General features: G+C 39.1%; 1 protein-coding gene across 9 annotated transcripts in view; it reads right to left on the reverse strand.

Annotated features, from left to right (window-relative positions):
* Positions 1–662: 662 nt before the first annotated feature.
* KIF13A (kinesin family member 13A) overlaps positions 663–22,514 on the reverse strand; it is a 169,365-nt gene continuing 147,513 nt past the window's right edge. For 6 of the 9 annotated variants that reach the window (XM_075213116.1, XM_075213115.1, XM_075213120.1 and 3 more), the window contains 4 exons: positions 20,228–20,379; positions 13,179–13,283; positions 8,979–10,005; positions 663–4,588 (listed from right to left, as the gene is read on the reverse strand). In XM_075213116.1, coding sequence (XP_075069217.1) covers positions 4,305–4,588; positions 8,979–10,005; positions 13,179–13,283; positions 20,228–20,379 — 1,568 coding nt within the window. In that variant the 3' untranslated portion in view covers positions 663–4,304. The remainder of the gene's footprint in view (positions 4,589–8,978; positions 10,006–13,178; positions 13,284–20,227; positions 20,380–22,514) is intronic. The other 3 variants (XM_075213123.1, XM_075213122.1, XM_075213119.1) reach the window with 1 other exon arrangement.

Here is a 22,514-nt window from a genome sequence, read left to right on the forward strand (position 1 = left end):
CGCTCATCTCTAATTAAAAGTGATATTTTGCAATCCTTTTGATTTCCACACAGTCACCTCATTCTATATAATTATACACCTGTGTGTCTCTTCTCTGCGCTGTATACTTACATTTATGTATTAAATAGGCACACCAATACTTAAGCAGTTTTTATTGTTTTGCCAATTTTTGGGGATGATCTTGTCTATTGGTTTTAATGAGTTGGGTTTTTAACTGTCTGACCTCAGCAATAAATAGATATTGACTGCATCTCAAAAAACCATGGACAAATCCTCATGAAGCAGCATTTATCACTAGATGAATCAATCCTGCAATAATTTTAATATATTCCTTTAGACAAGTTATAATGCTGCAGGTTAACATGTTAATACACCTACATATAATTTAGGATTCTCAGGTCTTTGTAAATAATTATTATAGGGTCACTGCCACTGTGCAGCGCTGTAGAATATGTGATGCCTTATAAATAAACTAAGATGTTAATAATTTATGATCTTAATACTTTTTAATGGACAAGTATTAGTATCTTGCATATTTTTTCCATATGGAGGTACAGTGATGTGGGTTAGCATGATCTCTTTTACCAAAAGTAGACTCAAAGCTTCTCAGTTCTGCAGTTAAAAATATACTGCACAAAGAAGAAAAAAAAAAAAACACCATACACATATCAGAAGTAGCTTCAATTCTAAACACAAAGAAAATACATGTAAAAGTATTGCTGAACATAAATTACAATTTTGTACAGTAAACAGAGATATTGTACAGTGAGATTGCCCAATTCCATAAAACAAAGGAAAATAAGAACAGCATCTCTTCATTGAAATACAATGTGTCAGAATTTTACAATGCAATACCAGAAAGGGGAAAAGGTACAGTAGTAATTCATTTACAATTACGACATGTCTAGGTGTCTGTTCAGGCTTCAATAATACAAAATAATAAATTGGAAAAGTGCTTCCTCTACATTTAAGTGAGTAAATATTGCAAGGGGACAATAACTGTATTTGCTAGTGGTTTAGGTAGAGTTTTTAGCTTTATTTTTATGGATTATTTAAAATAAATCTAGCATATAATAGTGCAGATGTGAACAATACAGTGCCAGAAGAAGAAGTTTTCAAAAATGGTCACTTGTTTTCTATAGCTTGTTTCTATTATTTGATAAATAGATGATACATTTTAATTGTGTAAATATTGCAGTAGTCAATGTATCTGGCACCATGATGTTTAAAGAGATATTATCATTTATTTTCAAATTACTATATTACCTAGTACATGAAATATTAGTTGTCCCAGCCTTTTCATTACTGCACAGGTGAATTGAAATGAATTATTAACCCAAAGAAAAATAACAGGTTAACTATATCTTTGGTAGTAGTAATGGGTGTACTTGTAGAAAAAAAAGAGGGATAACACATCAATAGGCGCTACACAATGAATCTTAGAACTTCTACAACAGTATGCAACAAACACTTCAATCCAGTCCTTTCCAAATAGTCCACTGACGTATGTGAATTCACAATCCTTCTTTCCACACCAGTAGATAGTATGATTAGCTGAAATTCCTTGTAATATATGGCTTATTAAAAAAAACAAAAACATAACATACATAGGAGAGTGGGGGGGGGGGGGATTTAATTGACTATCATGTTCGAGGTACATCGCGGTTGTACATTTTTATCGTCAGTACGGTAAAAATATTCGCTCATTTTTGCTTGCACCGTTATAGGGCCGTTCCAGAGACACCTTGCGCAGATATTTTAAGACTTCAATCTCTCCCTTAGCCTATTGCATGTTTAAAACAAAATACACTATCACACATAATGGCAATGTTATGGCGGGTTCACTTATCTAGAGTATTAAGGAACAAAATTCATTATTGTATTAATGAGTATATTGAAAGAAATAGTCACCTTCAAGAAAAGTGTCTTCTAAAATAAATCAAATTTCTATCACCACTTGTGAAAAAGTTCTTCTGGGGGTAAAAATCTTTAATGATGGGCACCCAATGTGGCTGTGGAGCAAAGCAGTAGGGGGCAGTCTGATGATATACTGGAGATTGAAGCCTTTGTGAATTCACATAAGTCATTGGACTGTTTGGAAAGGACAGTATTGAAGTGTTTGTTGCATAAGTTCTAAGATTCATTGTGTAGCGCCTACTGATGTGTTATCCATATTATTATTTTTATTTCTACACAAAGTAGTGAGTGGTGAACATCCCCATACACATTAGAGGCAGCCACATATAACAGAGGAGCGCTCCCAGTTATATATTATTTATTTTAAAGTGTGTAGTTGTGTTCGGGTGGTGTCATTTACTACAAAGTAGAACTTAAAGAAGAACCATTACAAATGAGATTAGATTTTTTGGGTAAATTAAAGATAATCTCTGAACCAATGAGATATCACCCATTACATTTTTAATGTCCCCGTGGTACCCCCACACTGAGTGCCGGCTACTGACGTGGAAGGGGGGGCATCTTCTCCATGTCAATGATAGGCTGGGAGTGTGGCGATGGGCTATGCTGTCCCTGCTCAGGGAGGGGGCTCCCGGACCTTCTGCCAGACCGATTAGATACAATGGTCATTACAAATGTGAAAAACAAGAGACCAAAATGTAATATAATATAAATTATTTTAAATCATTGTAACACCAAGTATGTGCAGAGTGTGCAATTTGTTTACTGTGTGTGCTCCAAATTTCAAGAATTTGATATATAGAGTGTTATGTTCAATATTAGATAGTTCCGTTAAAATTCATAAAATCAATGTGTGTAGACAGCTCTTTTCCATCATTAATCAAACAGTTCAGACATGTATCTGGCACACGTTAAGAACATTTTATACATAGTTCTTGTTTAAAGCATTATGAGCCTATAAACAATTGACATGTTTTTTTTTGTTTGTACTCCACAAGGATGATAAGCTACAGTGATTACTGTGACTGTATAAAGTGTTTAGAGTAGCACACAAGTTCTTTCTCTCTCAATATTCAAATTGTTCATGTATAAAGGGTCATTATTCTTCCCAGCTGCTTCTACAGAGTGAGCAGTTTAGAATAGTGCACTAGAAAATCAACTTCTACGTTATCCTACTCAGTTCATGATGCTCTATGAAACGTACTGATATACACCACGGTTTTACAAACTTAAAAAGACTTAGGGGTATATTTACTAATCTGCGGTTTTGAAAAAGTGGAGGTGTTGCCTATAGCAACCAATCAGACTCTAGCTGTCATTTATTTATTACATTCTACAAAATAACAGCTAGAATCTGATTGGTTGCTATAGGCAACATCTCCACTTTTTCAGATCAGCATTTTAGTAAATATACCCCTTAGGCTTTGCAGGGACTTAATTCTCTAACACAGTATAATGACTTGTTACCAGAGCTTGCTGTAAAGAAAAGAAGAAAAAAACTAAATAAGGCAACATGGTGCACATTTCATTTTGTAGTGATTACATTTCTATGGCCATCCGCAGTACAAAAGGACAAAGTAGTAATTCTGTTTACATAGGACTGTTGCCTAAACAGAGTACAGGCAACCTTTAGCAGTTGAACCAATATTCAGCCTACAATTCACTAGGGGCCTTACTTGCAGTTTCTTCCAGAGTGTCAGGGTAATAGTGGATGATCTCCCAGACCCCTGAATGAGTCTGATTATCTACCTGGAGGAGCCAAACAGAGAGGTGATAGACAGAGCCCACTGAGATGACCCGTCATCATGCTCTATCCATTAGCACCATCACTCAACACACCATGGCACAATTTGCATCAACACACTGAGGTAAGCAGTGCCTCATGTCTCAGTGATAACTCACTAGCTCCTAGTGAACTCTTAGGTTGCATTTCCAGAAATATTGGTTCAGCCCCAAAAATGTCTGCCGTCACTGAGACTAAGAAATAGGTACACTTTAACACAGGTTCTTTGGTAGATAAGAAACATACAGTGCCTCTTTGTACAGATATGTATATTTAGTTTATTTTTTATGAATACAATGTTTTTGTTTCTTTCATTAAAATATAACCCACTGTCATTATTTAAGATTAGGCCTGTACCTGTCATTTATCTACATAGTAACCTTTAGTGGTGCTTTTATTGTGCAGCAAACAACCTGCCTACAAGGCAGACAAACTAATTAAGAGACCTTTGTAAAAACTATTAGACCAACGCTCAGGACTAGACCAAGTAAACTTTTCAAAGGAATTAAAACTGTACAGCTGTACAAAAATAGCTTTCTTTTTTCAACCAATCCATAAGAGTTTATACACACAAGTGATGTGAAGTAAGTGCAAATACTGCATTTTAGTTAATCCAGGATTTCCTGTTCTCTTGCTTCCTAGAAAAAGCTGATGCGGCTTCATTCCCAGTTGGATATTGTGCTCTCTCTCTTGTCCTAGGTGCTGGAGATCCTTTCAAGGCAACAATCTTCCGATTCTCTGTGTTACATGTCTGAGCCCGCAAAGTGCTGCCACTGTCTCTCTTTGTTGAGCCAAGTGCTTTAGTTAGCCGATTGGGCCTGACAAATACTCCATATTTGGGTTTGCAGCGAAAGTATTCTTTGCCTTTCACTGTCCCATCGTGTTTGCCTTAAAGAGAAATCAAAGAGATGAACATATATTTTGTAAGGCGTTTCCAACACATACATGTTTTTTTGTTTTTTTTTCAGACAATGTGTGGTTTTTCTTATAGTGAGGTTGCTGTAATTGCTTGATATATATACAAATAGGAGTATATGGGTTATGCATGTTATTGTCTTTATGAGGAGTTCTGTAAATGTATAGACTATATTCTGTATATTAAGGTCTACATAGAATGCGTATATTCTGTTGGTAGCTGAACAAAAACATTGTTTTCTGAATTTAAAACATCTAATATGCCGTCATCTATGTATAATACAATTAGGAGTTATCTTTATATTTACAGCATCTTGCATTACTCTAAATAAGGAAATGTAGCAGCAGATATAAGATAAAACACAAAGAATCATAATCTTTAGTATGTCTACTTTAACATTGCATTATACATGATACTATATGATCCAATATTGAGGAAGGTTCTGACAGTCTCTATCCCTGCAATCATATATCCTAGAAAAAGAAAACCCATAAATCAAAATGTTTCTTCATCAAAGATTTCCTCAGAGAGAGATACAGACAGAATTTAGGGCCTAGATTTACTAAACTGCGGGTTTGAAAAAGTGGGGATGTTGCCTATAGCAACCAATCAGATTCTAGCTTTCATTTATTTAGTACCTTCTACAAAATCACAGCTAGAATCTGATTGGTTGCTATAGGCAACATCCCCACTTTTTCAAACCCAGAGCTTAGTAAATCTAGCCCTAGGTCTCTTAAATGATTTTTTTTCCCCAAAATACTTTTCCTACCCTTCTGGAACAATCAGCTACATACCAACAACCTACTTAAGCTCTGATCACTTTCAAAATTCTCCATGTATTGAGTTCTGGAAAAATACATTGAGCGGAGGAGCTTGGGTAGTGAGTATCTTATAATAGTGGGGGAAAGTAATCCTACCCTCTCCCCAAGAGAACCACTAGCTGATGGGAGAAAAAAGTTTAAGAAAAAAACAAGACACTGGAGTCTCTTCTTTAAAAAAAAAAAAGCAACCAATTATATTACTAATATTTATCCCAACCTTAACCGCAAATTCTACCTCCAGATACATTTAACATTGCCTCCAGATACTATATTTAGGCATTGTGCTAAACTTGTTTATGTTAGGCTTAATTTATATTAGTTGAAACAAAAATGCATTTGTGTCATTTAGTACCACATATAAAAGACAGGTTGTTACATTATTATCTCTTAAATCAATCCATCGACTGATTGTAAACTCTGCTTGCTGAGCTGTGACTTTTGGAACAAGAACCTTTGCAGGTTTCTGGGTGCCAGCATAAATGGAGTGGATATATATTTAATATGTTGCGCACATAAGGAAGCATTGCAGTTTTGCCTTCCATAAATTATACTCACAGACTGACCATAATCTAGTGACACTTTCTATGCTTGTTGCTAGAATTTTGGTTAATTTTTCTAATTTTATCACCAGATTCTGGATACATTTTCTATTACTGGAGCTACAACCTCGGGACAGTCATATATAACTAAAACCTTAATTCTATTCGATAGAAAACCGAGCCATAATCTAGCGACATGTTCCTTTCTTGTCTTTAGGTTCTGGCTTAATTTTATATTTTTGTCTCCAAATTATTGCTCAGTTTTCTACTATTGGAGCCATAAACTGATGCAGGTTCAGTCTTATATGTCATCATATTATTGTTCAATCATCTATGATTAAAGCCGTAATCTAGTGACTATTCTAGAAAACGGAGCCATGATATTATCTATGTTTATCGCCAGTTAATGACTCACATTTATTAAATAATTGTGGTATAGCACAATACTTTATAGCCTTTTCTGACTTTGACATGAACTGGTCAGCTTCACATGTATTGCAATATGTAGAACTAACATTCTCTGTTTTTAATTCAGAGTAGAGGTTGAAGTAGTTACAATAGCATTAATAATGTATTTGGTGAATGCAGAGGGTCCAATGTTTCTATGTTGAGGTCACATCCCAGGTTTCAGTTTCTTTACCCAATATAAATATATTCTATATACATACAGACACACACACACACACACACACACACACACACACACACACCTGATGGAGTTTTATATGAAAAGTGTAGGGTTTTCACAGCGTTGTGGAAGGCAAATCTGGTTGACAAAAAAGCACTACACTATATATGTGTGTATGTATATATATGTGCAACATTTTATATATATATATATATATATATATATATATATATATACATACATACATACATACATACATACATACATACACACACACACACACACACACACACAATTACACACACCATTATGTATACATACACGTCAGAGTCCACTTTATTAGGTACACCTGCTTGTTAATGCAAATATCTAATATCAGTCAATCACAAGGCAACAACTAAATGGTGGTTTGAGGATCTCAGTAACTGCTGATCACCTGGGACTTTCATGCATGGCAGTTCTGTGGGTGAACAAGCTCTGTTAGTGAGAGAGGTCAGGGGAGAATAACCAGACTGGTTCAAGCTGGCAAGAAGCCTATTGAAATTGAAATAATATCTCGGAATGCACAGCACATCACATCGAACCTTGAAGTGAATGGGCTACAGCAGCAGAATACTACACCAGGTTCCACTTCTGTCAGTTAAGAACAGTAAACCGAGGCTGCAGTGGGAACATGCTCACCAAAACTGGACAGTTAAAGATTGGAAAACAGTCACCTGGTCTAACAAATCTTGATTTCTATGTGATATGCAGATTGTGGGTTCAAACTTTGGCTTAAACAAAATGAATCCATGGATCCATCCTGCCTTGTGCTTACTGTGCAGGCTGTTGGTGGTGATGTAATGGTGTGGGGAATGTTTTCTTGACACACATTAGACCCCTTAATAACAACTGAGCATTATTTAAATGTCACAACCTACCTGAATATTGTTGTGACCATGTGCATGCCTTTATGGCCACAGTCTACCCATATTCTAATGGCTACTTGTAGTAGGATAAGAGGCCATGTCACAAAGCACAACATCATTTCAAGCTAGTTCTATGGACATTACAATGAGTTCAGTGTCCTCCAACCTTGTTGAATTCATGCCAAAAATTCAGACTGTTCTGGGGGCCTGTGCTAGAATGATGTACCTAGTAAAGTGGTCACTGAGGGTTAATAGATAGACAGACGTGATGTGGGGCTATGTTTTTCCTTATACACAGTACAAAACAAGAGAAAATGTGCTTAATTGGGGCACTCTGAGATTCCAATTAATTATAAATGCTTACAATCTTTATAACATTTATATTAAAATTATCCACAGTCCTAATCCTTTTCTACAACTCCACTGGTTAGCGAAATAACTAAAAACAACTAAATGTGAGTAAGTGTAATTGTGAAATTAAAACAGCAATATAATCTTGCTATGACTCGCTATAGTTATCAGGGTTTAATAACGTTGAAAAAATAAACCTGTTTAATTTCTGGTTTCACTCTATTTCCATTCATAACTAGCAATGAATGAATGGGAATAGAGTGAATGTGTGGATCAAGCAATATAAAACGACAGATAGTGATCACCAAACAGGATCAGTTAGATCTATTTAAGGGAAATTAGCCATCCAGCAAGATATGACAGATCTGGGAACTATTACAACTATAAAATTGTAAAATCAATCACAGCATTATAATAGGAGATAACTTCACTCTATGAATTAATTGGAGTAGCAGTATTAGTCTAGTGCATAATAATAAAGATGTTAGTTGTAACATGATTCATTGGTAGAATGAGATTATATATTAAAGGATAACTGGATGTATGGATATTTCCTATTGTGGATCCTGGTAAGGATAACATATAGAGGTTAAACTTAAAGGTGACCAATTTTAGTTCCTGGTTTAAGGTAACTTGTGACACCGAGACGGCTTGCGTACATTTCCAATTCACTATCAATATTGCTCACATTGAACAAGTGGATAATCATTAAGATATAACCAGAAATTAAACCGGTTAATTTTAACATTATTAAACCCTGATAACTATAGCGAGGCATAGCAAGATTATATTGCTATTTTAATTTCACAATTACACTCACATTTAGTTATTTCGTTAATCAATGGAGTTGTAGAAAAGGATTAGGACCTGTATGGATGATTTTAATATAAATGTAATAAAGACATTGTAAGCATTTTTAATTAATTGGAATCACAGAGTGCCCCATAAGCACATTTTCTCTTCTTTTGTACTGTGTATGTTGACAACTTTATGTGTGGGAGCCCCATCCGATGATATAATAACAGATCAGACGATTCTCCGAGATAGAAATGAAGAAACTGAATTAGTGACAACCTGGTGGGGTAGATTCCTTTTGGAATTGACTAATTGCTTACCTAACTGAACATGAAGTTCAACACCAACCCATATTCCACGTGAAAAATCCACAGTGCCAATATACCTCACTGTTCCAAACTTGTTGTCCCCAATGCACACATGGTCACCCAGTGAAAGAAGGCGGCACATTGAAGCATTGGAAGGACTGTCTTCATAATTGTCTGCAAGATCTACATGGTTCCTTGCAAGCAAATGACTTTCAGAAGCACAAGATTGAGAATTGTTGTATAAGTCAGTTTCTCGGAGGCTTTGTTCCGACAGGAGCTGCTGAGCTGCATCATATGGGAGCTCTGAAATAGCACAGCCATAACCCACAAATTCTACTCCATCATTTTCCCCATTAGATGAGTAAATGAGAGGGTCTTCATGATGCTCAAAGTCTTTTCCATCTTCTACCCCCATGAACTCAGTGAATGTATGCTCTTCCAAAATATCACAAGTATGTTCCACCGCAACTTCAAAGGGCAAAAAGTTGACAGAGTTTCCTTTGTTACTATCGACAGAAGAAGAGGATACACTTCTACACAGTACAACAGCAGTATTTTCAGTATTGCAATGTGGCACTCTATCAAAGGCACTGTTTTCTGTGAAGGTTGTTGGGCTGTTGGGATTTTCTGTACACATATTGTCTTTGAGCTCCTTCTGTCTGTAAGATTTGCAGCTCTGTAAGATTTGTTGTCCTGCAAATTCTTGGACTTCTAAATCCCTCGCTTGAGGGGCTAACTGATCCATACTTTCACTAGAAGTAACCACAATGTCCGACAATGTGGCATTAGAAGCACTATGGGAAACATAACCACTCGTAACGCTGCTAGTGGTGGGGCTCCGAGAAACATCTTTATCCAAGAAATGGGAGAAAACAAAATCTGTTTTAGAGGTTGTCCAATCCCTGTTGTCCAAACTAGCATTGTAAACAGTGAAGTCTGCAAACTCCTCTGGTACATAAGGTTTTAAATTGTGAAGATTGGAAGAACACGTTTCTTTTTTTATGGCCCCTTCAAATTCAAGGTCATCTTCTTCAGAATCCTGAGAGAGAAATAGACACAGTCAATAAAACATTGGACTATTCACAATTTTTCTAGTTGTAGGAATAATATATAATTTTTATTTTTTTTTCAAACCTAATGTATCCCAAAAAATTTTCATGTTCCTAACTTCAAATAAAGGACCTGATTGGACGCAATTTACTCCAAAATCGTAGGTGTAAATTGCATCCATGAAAATTATGCAATTTGCATAGTATGTAGTCACAGATATCTTAAGATACCTGCAGTGCAGCATAGTACGCAAATTGCATATATTGGAATAAGATATGCTTAAAGTGTAGCATATGCTAACAGTGTGTGATAAACTTTAGGCAGATAATTTGGTACAGACGATAGTCATCATAATCAATCTGCAGTCTGTATTCTATATAGGCCTGTTTAAAATAAATAAATAAGAACATAAATAGAAAAGAAAATGTGAGGCAAAATCAGGGGGATGAAAGGCGAAAAAGGCAATACCAGCACTAGGCTATGCCAGCCATAAGATGCCCTCATATGCCACCAATAGGCCTGCTTGTTTCTGAGCCCTGACTTAGGTAGACATTGCATGTCTATAGCTTTGAAAGAGGCGTCTAAGAGGGGATATGATTGATTACTATGTACAAATACATTAAGGGTCAATACAGAGAACTATCATGGGAACTTTTTACTCCAAGGACTGTACATAAAACACGCGGTCACCCCCTAAGGTTACAGGAGAGGAAGTTTTACAAACAGCAAAGGTTCTTTATAGTAAGGACAGTCAAGATGTGGAATTCACTGCACTGGAACGTTGTGATGACAGATTCAATTGATATATTTAAAAAAGGCTTAGACAAATTTTCAGCAGAAAAGGGTATCCAGGGTTACGACTGTTAATTCAAATGAAGGATAGTAGTGGATCTAGGGAGAAATAGGACTGCAATATTGGGTCAGGATGGTTGCTTCATCTGGATCAATTTCAAGTATACGTGAGGGACCACAAGAGATCCAAATAGATTGAACTTGATAGATTGGCATTTTCTTTTCAACCTCTTCAACTATATTACTACATATGTTACTATTTTAACCCCTGCAATAACTAGTGCACCTGCAGAATAGGTCCCTCCTCAATATTGCCTATACCAGCCTAGGCTAGCAGCGCTAGTGCTGTTAAAATTTATAGCCACATTTTTTCTCTCTTTTTTAAATACCATACTATTAAATACTATTTTAATATTACATGAGGATGCAAAATACTTTTAGAATATAAAAATAAGTAATAAAAATGGCTTTAATGGATAATAGAAGCAAGTTTAATTATATCCAGTGATTATAATAATGGGAATTTTGTACTTGCGTTACATCCTTTTCTCTGAATCCAATGGGGAACAATGGAGACTGTGGGTATAAAGTGTGGTCACTGGAGCCTTGGTACTTTCAAATTTAGAGCTGAAAGGTAAGTCCCTCTCCCTCTATACCCCATTGGCTACATTACAAACCTCAATATATCATTAACAAAGCCCTGAAAGACAGAAAACACAGATGACAAAAGGGAGAGGAGAAAACAAAATACTTAAACAAAACATGAAAAACTCGAATCCTAACTGTCACGAGCCACGGCGATACTCACAGCCACCGCGGCTCGCTTCCTGCTCCCACTGGCGTCCCGGCCGTTACCTTGACGACCGGGACGTCACTTCCGCCCAGCACCCGACCATTGCTAAGGCAACAGTCGGACACTCCCTCAGCGCGGCGTCCCGGCAGTATAGAGAGCCGGGCGCGCACGCGCGTTCTTCAGACCATTCATTAGTTTCAGCCTGTGGGCTGAATTAGCAGGCATTAGCCTGCAAGTGTGCATGCTAGGGCCAAGCCCTTATTGGTTATCTGTATAGCAGGCAATTAGCCTGCAAGTGTGAATAATCCAGGGGCAAGCCCTGATTGGTCCATCTGTGTACTTAAGGCAGTGAGGTCTGCAGCCTCACTGCCGGTTATAGCTTTTCTGTCACAGTCCTGCTGACCTGCTTGCTCCTAGTTCCTGGCCCTTGGATACTCTGTTGGATTTCCAGTGTATGACCCCTTGCTTGGATTTGGACCCTGCCTGTTTGCTTGTGACCCTGACCTTTCTGGCCTGTATCTTGGACCTTGCTACCGTGACTGTGACCTCTGACCTCGGCTTGTCTATTGGATTCGCTGTCTGCTGCCGGCCCTCGACCCTCGCCTGGACTTCTCTCCGCTTTCCTGGGTTCTCCCCAGCCGTTACACATTTCACGACCCTCTGTTAGTCTGCGGCCAAGTCTGTCCCCACCACTAAGGGCTCCAGTGAACACCAGGCTTTCGGAGCAGACTCCGGGTTTTGTTGTACCGGCTGGAGGGGTTCCTAACACTAACAAGGATAACAGTGAGAGAACACAAATCAGAGCTGAATGCAAATAAAAAGGAGCACAATGGGAGGGCATCCAGTGTACCCCATTTCATTCAGAGAAAAGGATTTAAGTTTGAAGGGTCAGAGGAATCCTTCCATAGGTACAAGGAATCTAATAAAACATGCAAAAAGGAAATTAGATTGGCTAAATTAGAAAATGAAAAGCAAGTTGCAAAAAAAAGCAAGACAAATCCCAAAAAGTTTTTTAAATATATTAATGGCAAAAGGATTAAAAAAGATAATATAGGACTCCTAAGAAGTGAGATTAGTGAATTGATAAATGCTACTAAGGAAAAAGCAGAGGTATTAAACACTTTCTTTTCTTCAGTATTTACTAGAGAGGAACAAATAGTAGGAATAATACATAAAAATGGAAACTAAAGCATACCATTAATTAATACCTGGTTGTCAGAGGAAGAAGTCCTAAGGCGACTGAAGAATATTAAGATAAATAAATAACATTTGGTAGATGCTCCCCCTTTGACAAGATGTCAACTTACTAGTTGTGATTTTACTATCACTTGGGAAAGCATCTGCCTACAGAGACTGTATTACACTTTTCCCCTTTTAGTTGAGTAAACAGCATCTAATAGCACCTGTGAGAAAAAAGCCAAATATTTCTCTACCACCCTGCACTAACACTAAGAATTTACAACTTATAGAAGTAGTGCCATGCACATATGCTGTAGCAACATGTAGATGAACAAACAATTCTCCACATCTTAAACACTATTTATGACCCCACCGTGAACTAGAATAAAAACACTTACAGTGGCATCTTCATGAGTATTATTGCTTTCTACTGGCATGCAGCTGGCATTAGGTTCAGAGGACACAGCAATGCTAGTGTTATTTGTCAGTGGTGAAGGCATGCTCTGCAAAGGTTAAGACATACAACACATCACACCACATAACATCATATAAAACAGACAATGGCAGGTAAGTGACACGTGCAAATGATACAGAAAATAAAATACAAATTGTAAATGAAACATGCACACGAAAAAAATAATTAAAATCTGCTAAATGCATGCAATATAAATGAAACATAATGAGTGATTGTCATGTATCATACAATACTGTGGAATGTATGTGCTTCAATAAACACAAGACAGAGTGAAATTAATTTCCCTAGGACATAATACAAACTTGCTCTCTGGATACAACTATATCCTACAGATATAGCATATTAGAACTGAGTTATAATCTAGACTGAGCAATGAAACTAAACAACTCTGCGTGATGATATACATATATGGCAGAAAGCACAGAAAGTAAACATTGCAGGAGGACATGTATAAAAAATAAATGTAAGTATTCATTAGAAGGAAACCCCCCCCCCCCCATAAACACCCCACCCAAAATAGCCTAAGTAAGGCATACCACAAAGATGTTATTCTAAAGCGCACCAGAAATGTGGCAGAGGCTGTAATTTGTTTTAATGTTTTTTACGCATTCTTTATTGGTGAGTTGAATAATAATTAACACTATTCAACAACAACAGTTGCAGAGAACCAGCAAAGCAATTCAGCAACATACAATTTTTTTTATTCTTGTACTGAAGCAACACATACCAACACTGGGGAGGGGGGGGGGGGGGGGGTGGTGTCAGACAGACAAGGGGAAGATGGGAATGAGGGAAAGAGGGAGAGGGGGCAATAGGAGGGATAATTGGGTGTAAATTAAGGTGCCGAAAACACCCCAAAAAACAGTTTGCAATAGAAAACCACTCCAAGATAACTTAGCTCAGTACCATCTCAGTGTAAAAGTTGTTACTGTGGTGTGAGAGAGGATATTGCTCTTATGCGGTAGTCAGTCATCTCTTTAAATTCCAGCCAACTGAACCAAGTGGCTGTAAACTCAGAATTCCGATTAATGGCCGATAGGGTCAGATCCTCCATGAACATATAAAAATCAATGCGTTTGAACCACTCAGACATAGTAGGAGTTGAAGGAGACTTCCAACGGACTGGGAACAGAGGCTTCGCTGCATTGATTAGGTGTTTAAGGAGTGATTTTTTCTAAGAGGAAATGAGAATGCTGGACAACGACTGGAGCCAGAAACCAGGGTCAGTCGGCACATCCGCACCTGTGATCAATTTAGAGAGGTGTATTCTTTTGTTCCAATAAGGAGAGACCTTAGGACAGGACCACCAGATGTGGAGTTGAGAACCTACGTAAGAGTTACATCTCCAACAAACAGGTGATACTGACGGCGAAAACTTCTTTAATAATTCGGGACACCTGTACCATTGTGTTAAAATTTTGTATTGGGCTTCAACAATAGTGGTGTTTTGTGAACAGGCATGAGTAGCCATGAACACTTTCGGCCACTGGATTAGCCCAATAAGCTATTGTAGATCTCTTTCCCATGAATCTGTGAACAAGGTTTTTGTGTGAATTTATCCTCAATGAGCATATTGTAGATTGATTAAATAGTATGTTTGGGTGTGCTTTGGAGAGTACACAGTCTCAAAAGGCGTAAGCGGCCTGTTGATCTTAGCTAAAGTACCCTTCGTCTGGAGAAGGGAGAGGCTGTCATTTTATTAGCTGAACCAATATGCATGATAAAGCAGCTTATAAATTTAACCAGTGACATTATTGAGACTTCAATCATAATTTATAATTAATGGCTTGATTGTATTCTTAAAAACATTGTTTCATATCGACGCACTTGGTGTCAGGAGCTCCTTCTGAGTAGCGAGTCGTGTCTATATGTTTTTTTATTTACATTTCCATATGGATTACATTGGTTCAAGAGAAGAAGATTATGTCAGGTATTTCTTAGGGAAACTAAAATACAGAAACAAATTATGTGGGCCACAATAAAATAATAATTAACATGCCAATATTAAAAAAAGAATTCAGATTACGGGAGCACTATTCTTTTTTTACATATAGGACTGCGGAACTATTCTTTTCACAGCCCAACAAACAAAACTGGCTCTAGTTCTGGGGATAATGGATACCCCCAAATAATAAAGGACATAGCCATAATACGTGCATATGGGAATCTACCAGAACATTCTAGAAGGTGAGAAACTCAAATATTCTCTGTGATCATTCTAAATTATTTTCCCCTATTTATATAAGTGATCAGTCACCAAATGTCACAAGCTTACCTGCTCCACACTCCTGTGATGCTGATTTCCTCTGCCTCTGTGTAAGGTTAGCACTTCCTGGTTTAGGCGGTCACATGATCGTAGCTGCGAGGCGGCATATTTATCTGCACAGTATATAAAGCGCACTCTGTCACTGCAGCACTGTCAGAGCAACAGGTATCCATACCCAGACTGACTCCCTGATATGCTGCATTGCCGCTGACCTTGGCTTCCCTTGTGATTCCTTCCTGCGTAGTGCTTCTGCCTGTTAACCCCTCATGCACCAGTCCTTGACCACTCTCTCTTGAATCCTGATTTTGTACTGCACTATTGGTCCAGATCCCGGCTTATTATTGAACTTCCCTACTGTTTACTGATTCTGTACCTCACTACCGCCAGTGTATCGGTCCTCGGCTAGCTGACCAGCTTTCGGATTTCCCTTTCTCTCTGCTGTGTTATGCTTAGTGACTGATCAGAGGGTCGCGACCTGCGTGTTCCCGGCCACAAAAGTCCATCCTGCCTAGCAGGTGTTCTTGGTAAAGAGCGAGGCATCCTTTAGACTCTGCGCCTCTGTTTGGCCAGCGCTGAACCAGGCTAACATGATTATCCATCACCCAAGGGCTCTCCTCCTAAGACAATCATTATAGTTTGTTCTGACCACATCGCGATGGATTCGGCAGACAATCCAGCTCCCAGGGACCTCCAGCAAGACTTGGTCAGGAGAGTTGAGAAGAAGGAGCCTAATCAGAAACATTTAATGAAGTTTCTCCACGGATTCTCCACTCATCTGGATTCACTTCAGAACACATTGGCGGCATCCAGGGAGTCCGCCCCGCCAGTTGATTCAGCCCTGCCTGTGTCTGTGGCTTCTCAGTTAAGCATTACTAATATTCCAAAGTTTGACGGGGATCTCCAGTCCAGTAGAGGATTTCTTAATGAATGTGCCATACAATTTGAACTCCTTCCCGGAAACTTTCCCAGTGAAAAGGCTATGGTGGCCTATATTGTTTCACTACTTGTCTGACCAAGCATGGGCCAAACAGTAGTGAAAAAATATAGGCATCACCCTTATGGGAGCAAAATGATCCCTACTCTACAACTGTGCTAATTTTCTGACCACATTCAAGAGGATTTTGCGTTTACGCCAGGGCTCACACTCCGCTGGTCAGTATACCATTCAATTTACAACTGTGCTGGAATGACGAGACTTTGATAGCGACATTCTGGCAAGGGCTGTTTGACCAGATTAAAGATGAATTGGTCTCCGGGGAACTTTCCTCTTCTCTCGATGAACTTATCTCCTTGTGTAAGAAGGCTGACCCCCGCTTTAAAAAACGAACACTTCGGATCTGGCACACTTACCAGATGGAACACATTACTAGTGTGCTGAGGGGCTCCTCCGTCTCCTTCTACAAAGTCTGGACCCCGTGGGCCATATATCACAATCAATCTCCACTCCAGTTCTAGTGGAATCTAGACATGGAAAGATATTCCTAAGCAAGCATACTTGTTCTCTTACTGGATGCGTGAATCATTTACCCCCCCCCACCCCCCATTCCTCCCTTTGGTCCCTGTATACCCCCCCCCTTTATACCCTTCAAACCTGAAAAGTTAAAATAACATCTTTGCAGTATTAGATAGATAAATATACATTTATCTCCCAAGTGCGAGAGAGCCTGTTGTACGTAAACATGTGTTATCTATTTCTGTTTAACCTCTCGAGATTCTGTAATGCATTTTCTATGGGAAAAGATGTTTCTAATAAAAAGTTATAAAAAAACCCAAAAAAAACAAACACTTGAGAAGAATCAGCCTCGTCGGTGCAACTTCCGTTTTACGCCCAACTTCTACTACTCCCATCGGTCCGCCTGAGGAACCCATGCAGTTAGGTTGCTTCTCTCTCTCTAGTAAAGAGAGAGAGAGAAGGGTCAAGATAAACTTTGTTAATATTGCAGTGACCCGGGTCACATTATGGGTACCTGCTCTCAAAAGACCGGGAAACGATAGGGCCTAATGGGTTCAGGAGAGGTCTCTTTAGGTTCTCTTAGTTCCTCTCCAACACCTTCTTTTAGTGACAATTTTGCCTTCTCCGTTCTACTCACTCGTGCTCCCAAAGCTATCACTCTCAGCATTCGTGGGCTCGGGAGCAGTGGGTAATTTCAAGTTCGCTTCCACGGTTGCTCATTTGGCTCTTCCAACTATACCACTGGAAGAGCCTCTCCATCTTACCGCCAATGATGGACATAGAATATCAGGTGGAAATTTGGGTTTGCACAGTTCCCTTAAATATGCAAATTGGATCCCTTCATAGGGAGGACATCTCCTTTCTTGTCATCTCCAGGGCCATCAACCCAGTGGTAATAGGTCTTCTGTGGCTTCGCCTGCATTCTCCTATATTAGATTGGCATGATGCTCAGATTATTTCCTGGGGCTCCTATTGCCTTTCTCATTGTATTCAGAAAGTGGTTTTCTCCACGTCGACTGTCTGAATTCAACCTTTCTCCAGAATTATTTCTCCCCCCCCAGTACAAGGCATTTACTGATGTATTTGGTGAACAAAGAGCAAACGCTCTCCCTCCAAACAGAGTCTGGGATTGCAGAACTGAACTCCTGCCTGTTAAATCCCCTCCTTGGGGTTGTGTGTACCCACTTTCCATCCCTGAGACTAACACCACGGCGGAATATATTTGAGAAAATCTAGAATGTGGCTTCATCCGAAGATCTTCCTCACCACCTGACCGTGGTTTCTTCTTTTTTTAAAAAAGAAAGACGGTGGCTTGTGTCCGTGCACTGACTACCGGGGCTCCAGACTCGCCCATATTGTACTACTTGGATGGTCTTTCCTCCGCCTCCTACCTTAGCAGACCTTTTCCTCAAAGGAAATCTTCCATTTGCATGGATGTCCTCAGGAGATTATATCTGACCGAGGCACTCCGTTCACATCTAAATTCTGGAGAGCCTTTTGTAACATTATTGGCATCAAACTCAAATTTCCTTCGACCTACCACCAACAAGTTCTAAAGGGTTGACGGACAGAACTAATTAGAAACTTGAGAAATATCTATGCATATTCATTTCTGCCAATCAAAGACACTGGGTGAATCTACTTTCATGGGTGGAATTCACCACAATAATCACTATCAGGAGGCCATATCTAACTCTCCTTTCTTTGTACTGTACGGCTGCCATCCCAAGTTACCTACTCTTCCCCAGATTCCATCCTCAGATGTACCAGGGGGTAGACTCTCTTTTTCGGTAATTTCTCAAGTCATTTTGACGCAAGTAAATGAATGCTTAAATAAGAGTTCCACACGGAAAAAAAAGGTCAGCGATAGGAGTAGGCGTGCTGTTCCCAATTGGAGACCTGGAGACAGAGTCTGGTTGTCCACCCGCAATCTTCGACTACAGAAATCCCCTATGTTTATTGGTCTTTTTAAGATTTTGGAGGTCATTAATACTGTAGCCTTGAAGTTGCAGTTGCCTACTTCCTTAGAAGTTCCCAACGTGCTCCATGCTTCTCTCCTGAAACCTGCTGTCTCCAATCGGTACTCTACCACTAAAAATTCTTCACTTCCCATTCTGGTCCAGAATCAACAAGAATACAAGGTCAAAATAAATTCTGGATTCTTGTATATCCAGGGGCATTTTGCAGTTCTTAGTACATTGGAAGGGGTATGGTCCAGAAGAATGCTCCTGGTTTAAAGCCACCGATGTACAAGCTCCCCGTTTACTTAAGATTTTCCACAAAAAAAAATCCTGACAAACCTTTTAGGGTGTCCACCCTTAATAGCGTGGGTAATGTCATAAACTTACCTGCTCCACACTCATGTGCTGCCGACTTCCTCTGCCTTTGTGTACTGTCAGCATTTCCTGGTTCGGGTAGTCACATGATCGTGGCTGGGAGGTGTCATATTCATCTGCACAGTATAAAAAGCTCACATTGTCTCTGCAGAGCATCAGGTATTCAAACACAGACCGACTCCCTGTTATGGTGCATTGCCGCTGACCTTGGTTTCCCTTCCCGAGTAGTGCTTCTGCCTGTTAACCCCTCGTGCACCAGTTCTTGCTTGTGTCGACCACTCTCTCTTGGATCCTGATTTTGTACTGCACTATTGCTTGTGTTCCAGATCCCGGCTTGTTATTGAACTTCCCTACTGCTTCCCGATTTTGTACCTCGCTATTGCCAGTGTATCAGTACTCATCTAGCTGACCTGCTTTCGAATTTCCTTTTCTCTCCGCTGTGTTATGCCTAATGGCTGATCAGAGGGCTGCAACCTGTGTATTCCAGGCCGCAATTGTCCATTCTGCCTTGCGGCGGTTCATGGGGAGTGCCGAGGGACCTGTTATACTCCGCGCCTCTGTTTGGTCAGCGCTGAACCAGGCTACCATAGCCTGGGTCAGCGCTGACCAAGTACTCACACACCTTAAAAAAAATAAAAAAATAAAAATTATATATATATATATATATAAAATTGGGTGCGACTCTCTCCTCCGATATTCAGTGTCTGTAGGATCAAGAGGTATTTCCAGTTTGTACTTGGTATCTAGTGCACTAATGGCAGCATGTGTTCATGTTTATACAGAGAAAACTGCACACACAATAAAATATGTCCATCTGAGCTGACTCTGCCATATTATGAAGAGTCTGTAGTACAATAGCAGTGTTGTATGACACCAATAATACATGCACAATAAAAACAAGGATGTCCTGTATGTACCTCGTGGCTGAGCAATGGCTGGGTTTCAACAGGGATCTTTCTTCTATGTTCTTCCCTCACAGGCATTAACGGCTTGAAAAATTTTGGTGGCTGAGGAGAGAAAGTTTTGAGTGGACTCGCCATTAAGGCTTGTGGGCTCTCTGGTGCTCCCCCTATAAAAAGGAAACAAATATTTAATTTACTACTGCATGGTCAACTTTCTTTACTTGACCAAGCAAAAGGACACATAGCAATCAGGTTTCTTGGCTATTGATATTTTGGCTAAAGCGGTCAAAGGAAAACTACACCCAAAATATTACTTAGGCTTAATTACTTTTAAATCACTGTAGTTTATCGTGTCTTGCATTGCAGCTGCATTCCATTGATGTCTGCTACACTTGGTGAGGTTTCCTTTTGGAGAAGATTTTTTCAGAACTCCTGTTTCTGTACACTACATGGACTGACCAGGGCGTTGGAGACAGCATTGCAGGTTGTCTCATGCTTAATATTAACAGTTATTTTCTTATGTATGCCTGCCAGCACCAAAAATAAGTGATCATTTTAATTAATGGTAGATTACATTTATTATTGTTGTATATATGGAGCATTGTTGATGTTCGGGTCATGGACTTCTGATGTAACCATTTAAATGGGGGCATCTGCATTGAGGAGATGGTGGGATGTACTATTACAACATTCTAGTCTGGAGGGATCAGAAAATGTGAAAATCCCCAAAGATACAAGATTTTTAATAAAACTACAACTAGGCTGCTGGAGCCCAGCATTTTGCTCACCATCAGTCAAAGTATTACAAGTAATAATGTAATTGACACACTATTTATAATATTGGTGTTGCTGATACAAATCACATTACACGCAATGCACTCACAATAGGAAAAACTATTCAGTGCAGTTATAGCAATCTCTTGATGAAGACCCCACTGTAAGGATAAGATAGAATCCTTATATTTCAATTACATTTTCAGATATAAGACTAATTGCAGCCATGCAAATCAAATAGTTTAGAACATAAGTTTAATTGAGTTTAGTTTAATTAATTTAATTTAAGTATATTAAATTAACTAAACTTTTTTTAACTGTATAAATGGCATTAATCCATGTGGACATGATAAAAATGTATTTTAGACTGTATTACATCAGCTACAATGTTAGTTTTTGCTGATTGGAGCCGCTATGCGGCTCTCATTACACAGTGATAATAGAACAAATTGTACATATGAACTTCTTTTCATATAGCAGTGTGTTTTGACAGGAACCTCACATCACTACTCTCTGCTGATAGAGGACCTCGGTTTTTCTTTTTTATCCAACTCTTAAGCTGGGTACACAGTACAAACACTTTAGACCGATTTGTTATCACGAACGATTTAATGAACGACTGAAGTTCCGATCAGTCTGCTGATTCAGGTGTACACACTACACACGATTTACCATCGATCTGTGCTCTTCATCTGTCAAGTGTTATGTCCAGCAGGTCTCTGCCTGGCCATGAAGTGTCAGGCTGATGCGTGAGGTTACAGCATGTCCCGCCCTCTCTCCTGCCCGTTACACAGCCACATTACTGATCAGTTCATTGTGTTAACCCCTGTGTTGCTAGCAAGGCGTGCTGGAGGTCCCTGTTACCATCTGGAACAGTTGGTGCACTCAGAAGGTATGAGGGTAGATCGAGACATGGGAGAGAGTTTTAACAGCCCTCAGTGTGGCAGGTAACAAGGGTTAAATGCTGTGTGTGTTTTTAAAACATAATGTGATTTTTAGAGTTAAATGCGAGTGAACAGCAGGACGGGGAGGGATGGAAAGCAGACATTCAATCACTATGCAGGCTGGCTTTCTTGCATACGCTGTTGCTGTCAAAGTTGTAATTTGAGCTGAGGGGATGCTGCAGGGGGATCGGAAGGTGATTGGGACGAAAATATTAAACAGTACGACCAACAAAATTAAACGATGATCTGCACTTTGGGGCGACTTTAGATCATTGTGTAAGTATACCACTCACAAGATACCTGGCCAATCAGTCGTTTATCGTCTGATTGGCCCAATAATCTGCTGAGAACAGTGTAGTGTGTACCCAGCTTTAGTCTGTAGTTTACTGCTTGCCTTAATTTCCCTAATCACATCATGACATTGCTCCTGTCCACATTAACAAAAACATATGTGTAGATAATTCACTGTCTCCTATAACATCAGAACACTATTCTCTTGAAATGGTTTTTGCTGATTTGAATATTCCAATCATCCAATTGGCTACAGGTTGTTCTGTCCCTGCCCAGTTCAAAACTGGGGACTC

The sequence above is a fragment of the Mixophyes fleayi genome, chromosome 5, assembly GCF_038048845.1.
Source record: "Mixophyes fleayi isolate aMixFle1 chromosome 5, aMixFle1.hap1, whole genome shotgun sequence".
In the NCBI taxonomy this organism is placed as follows: domain Eukaryota; kingdom Metazoa; phylum Chordata; class Amphibia; order Anura; family Limnodynastidae; genus Mixophyes; species Mixophyes fleayi.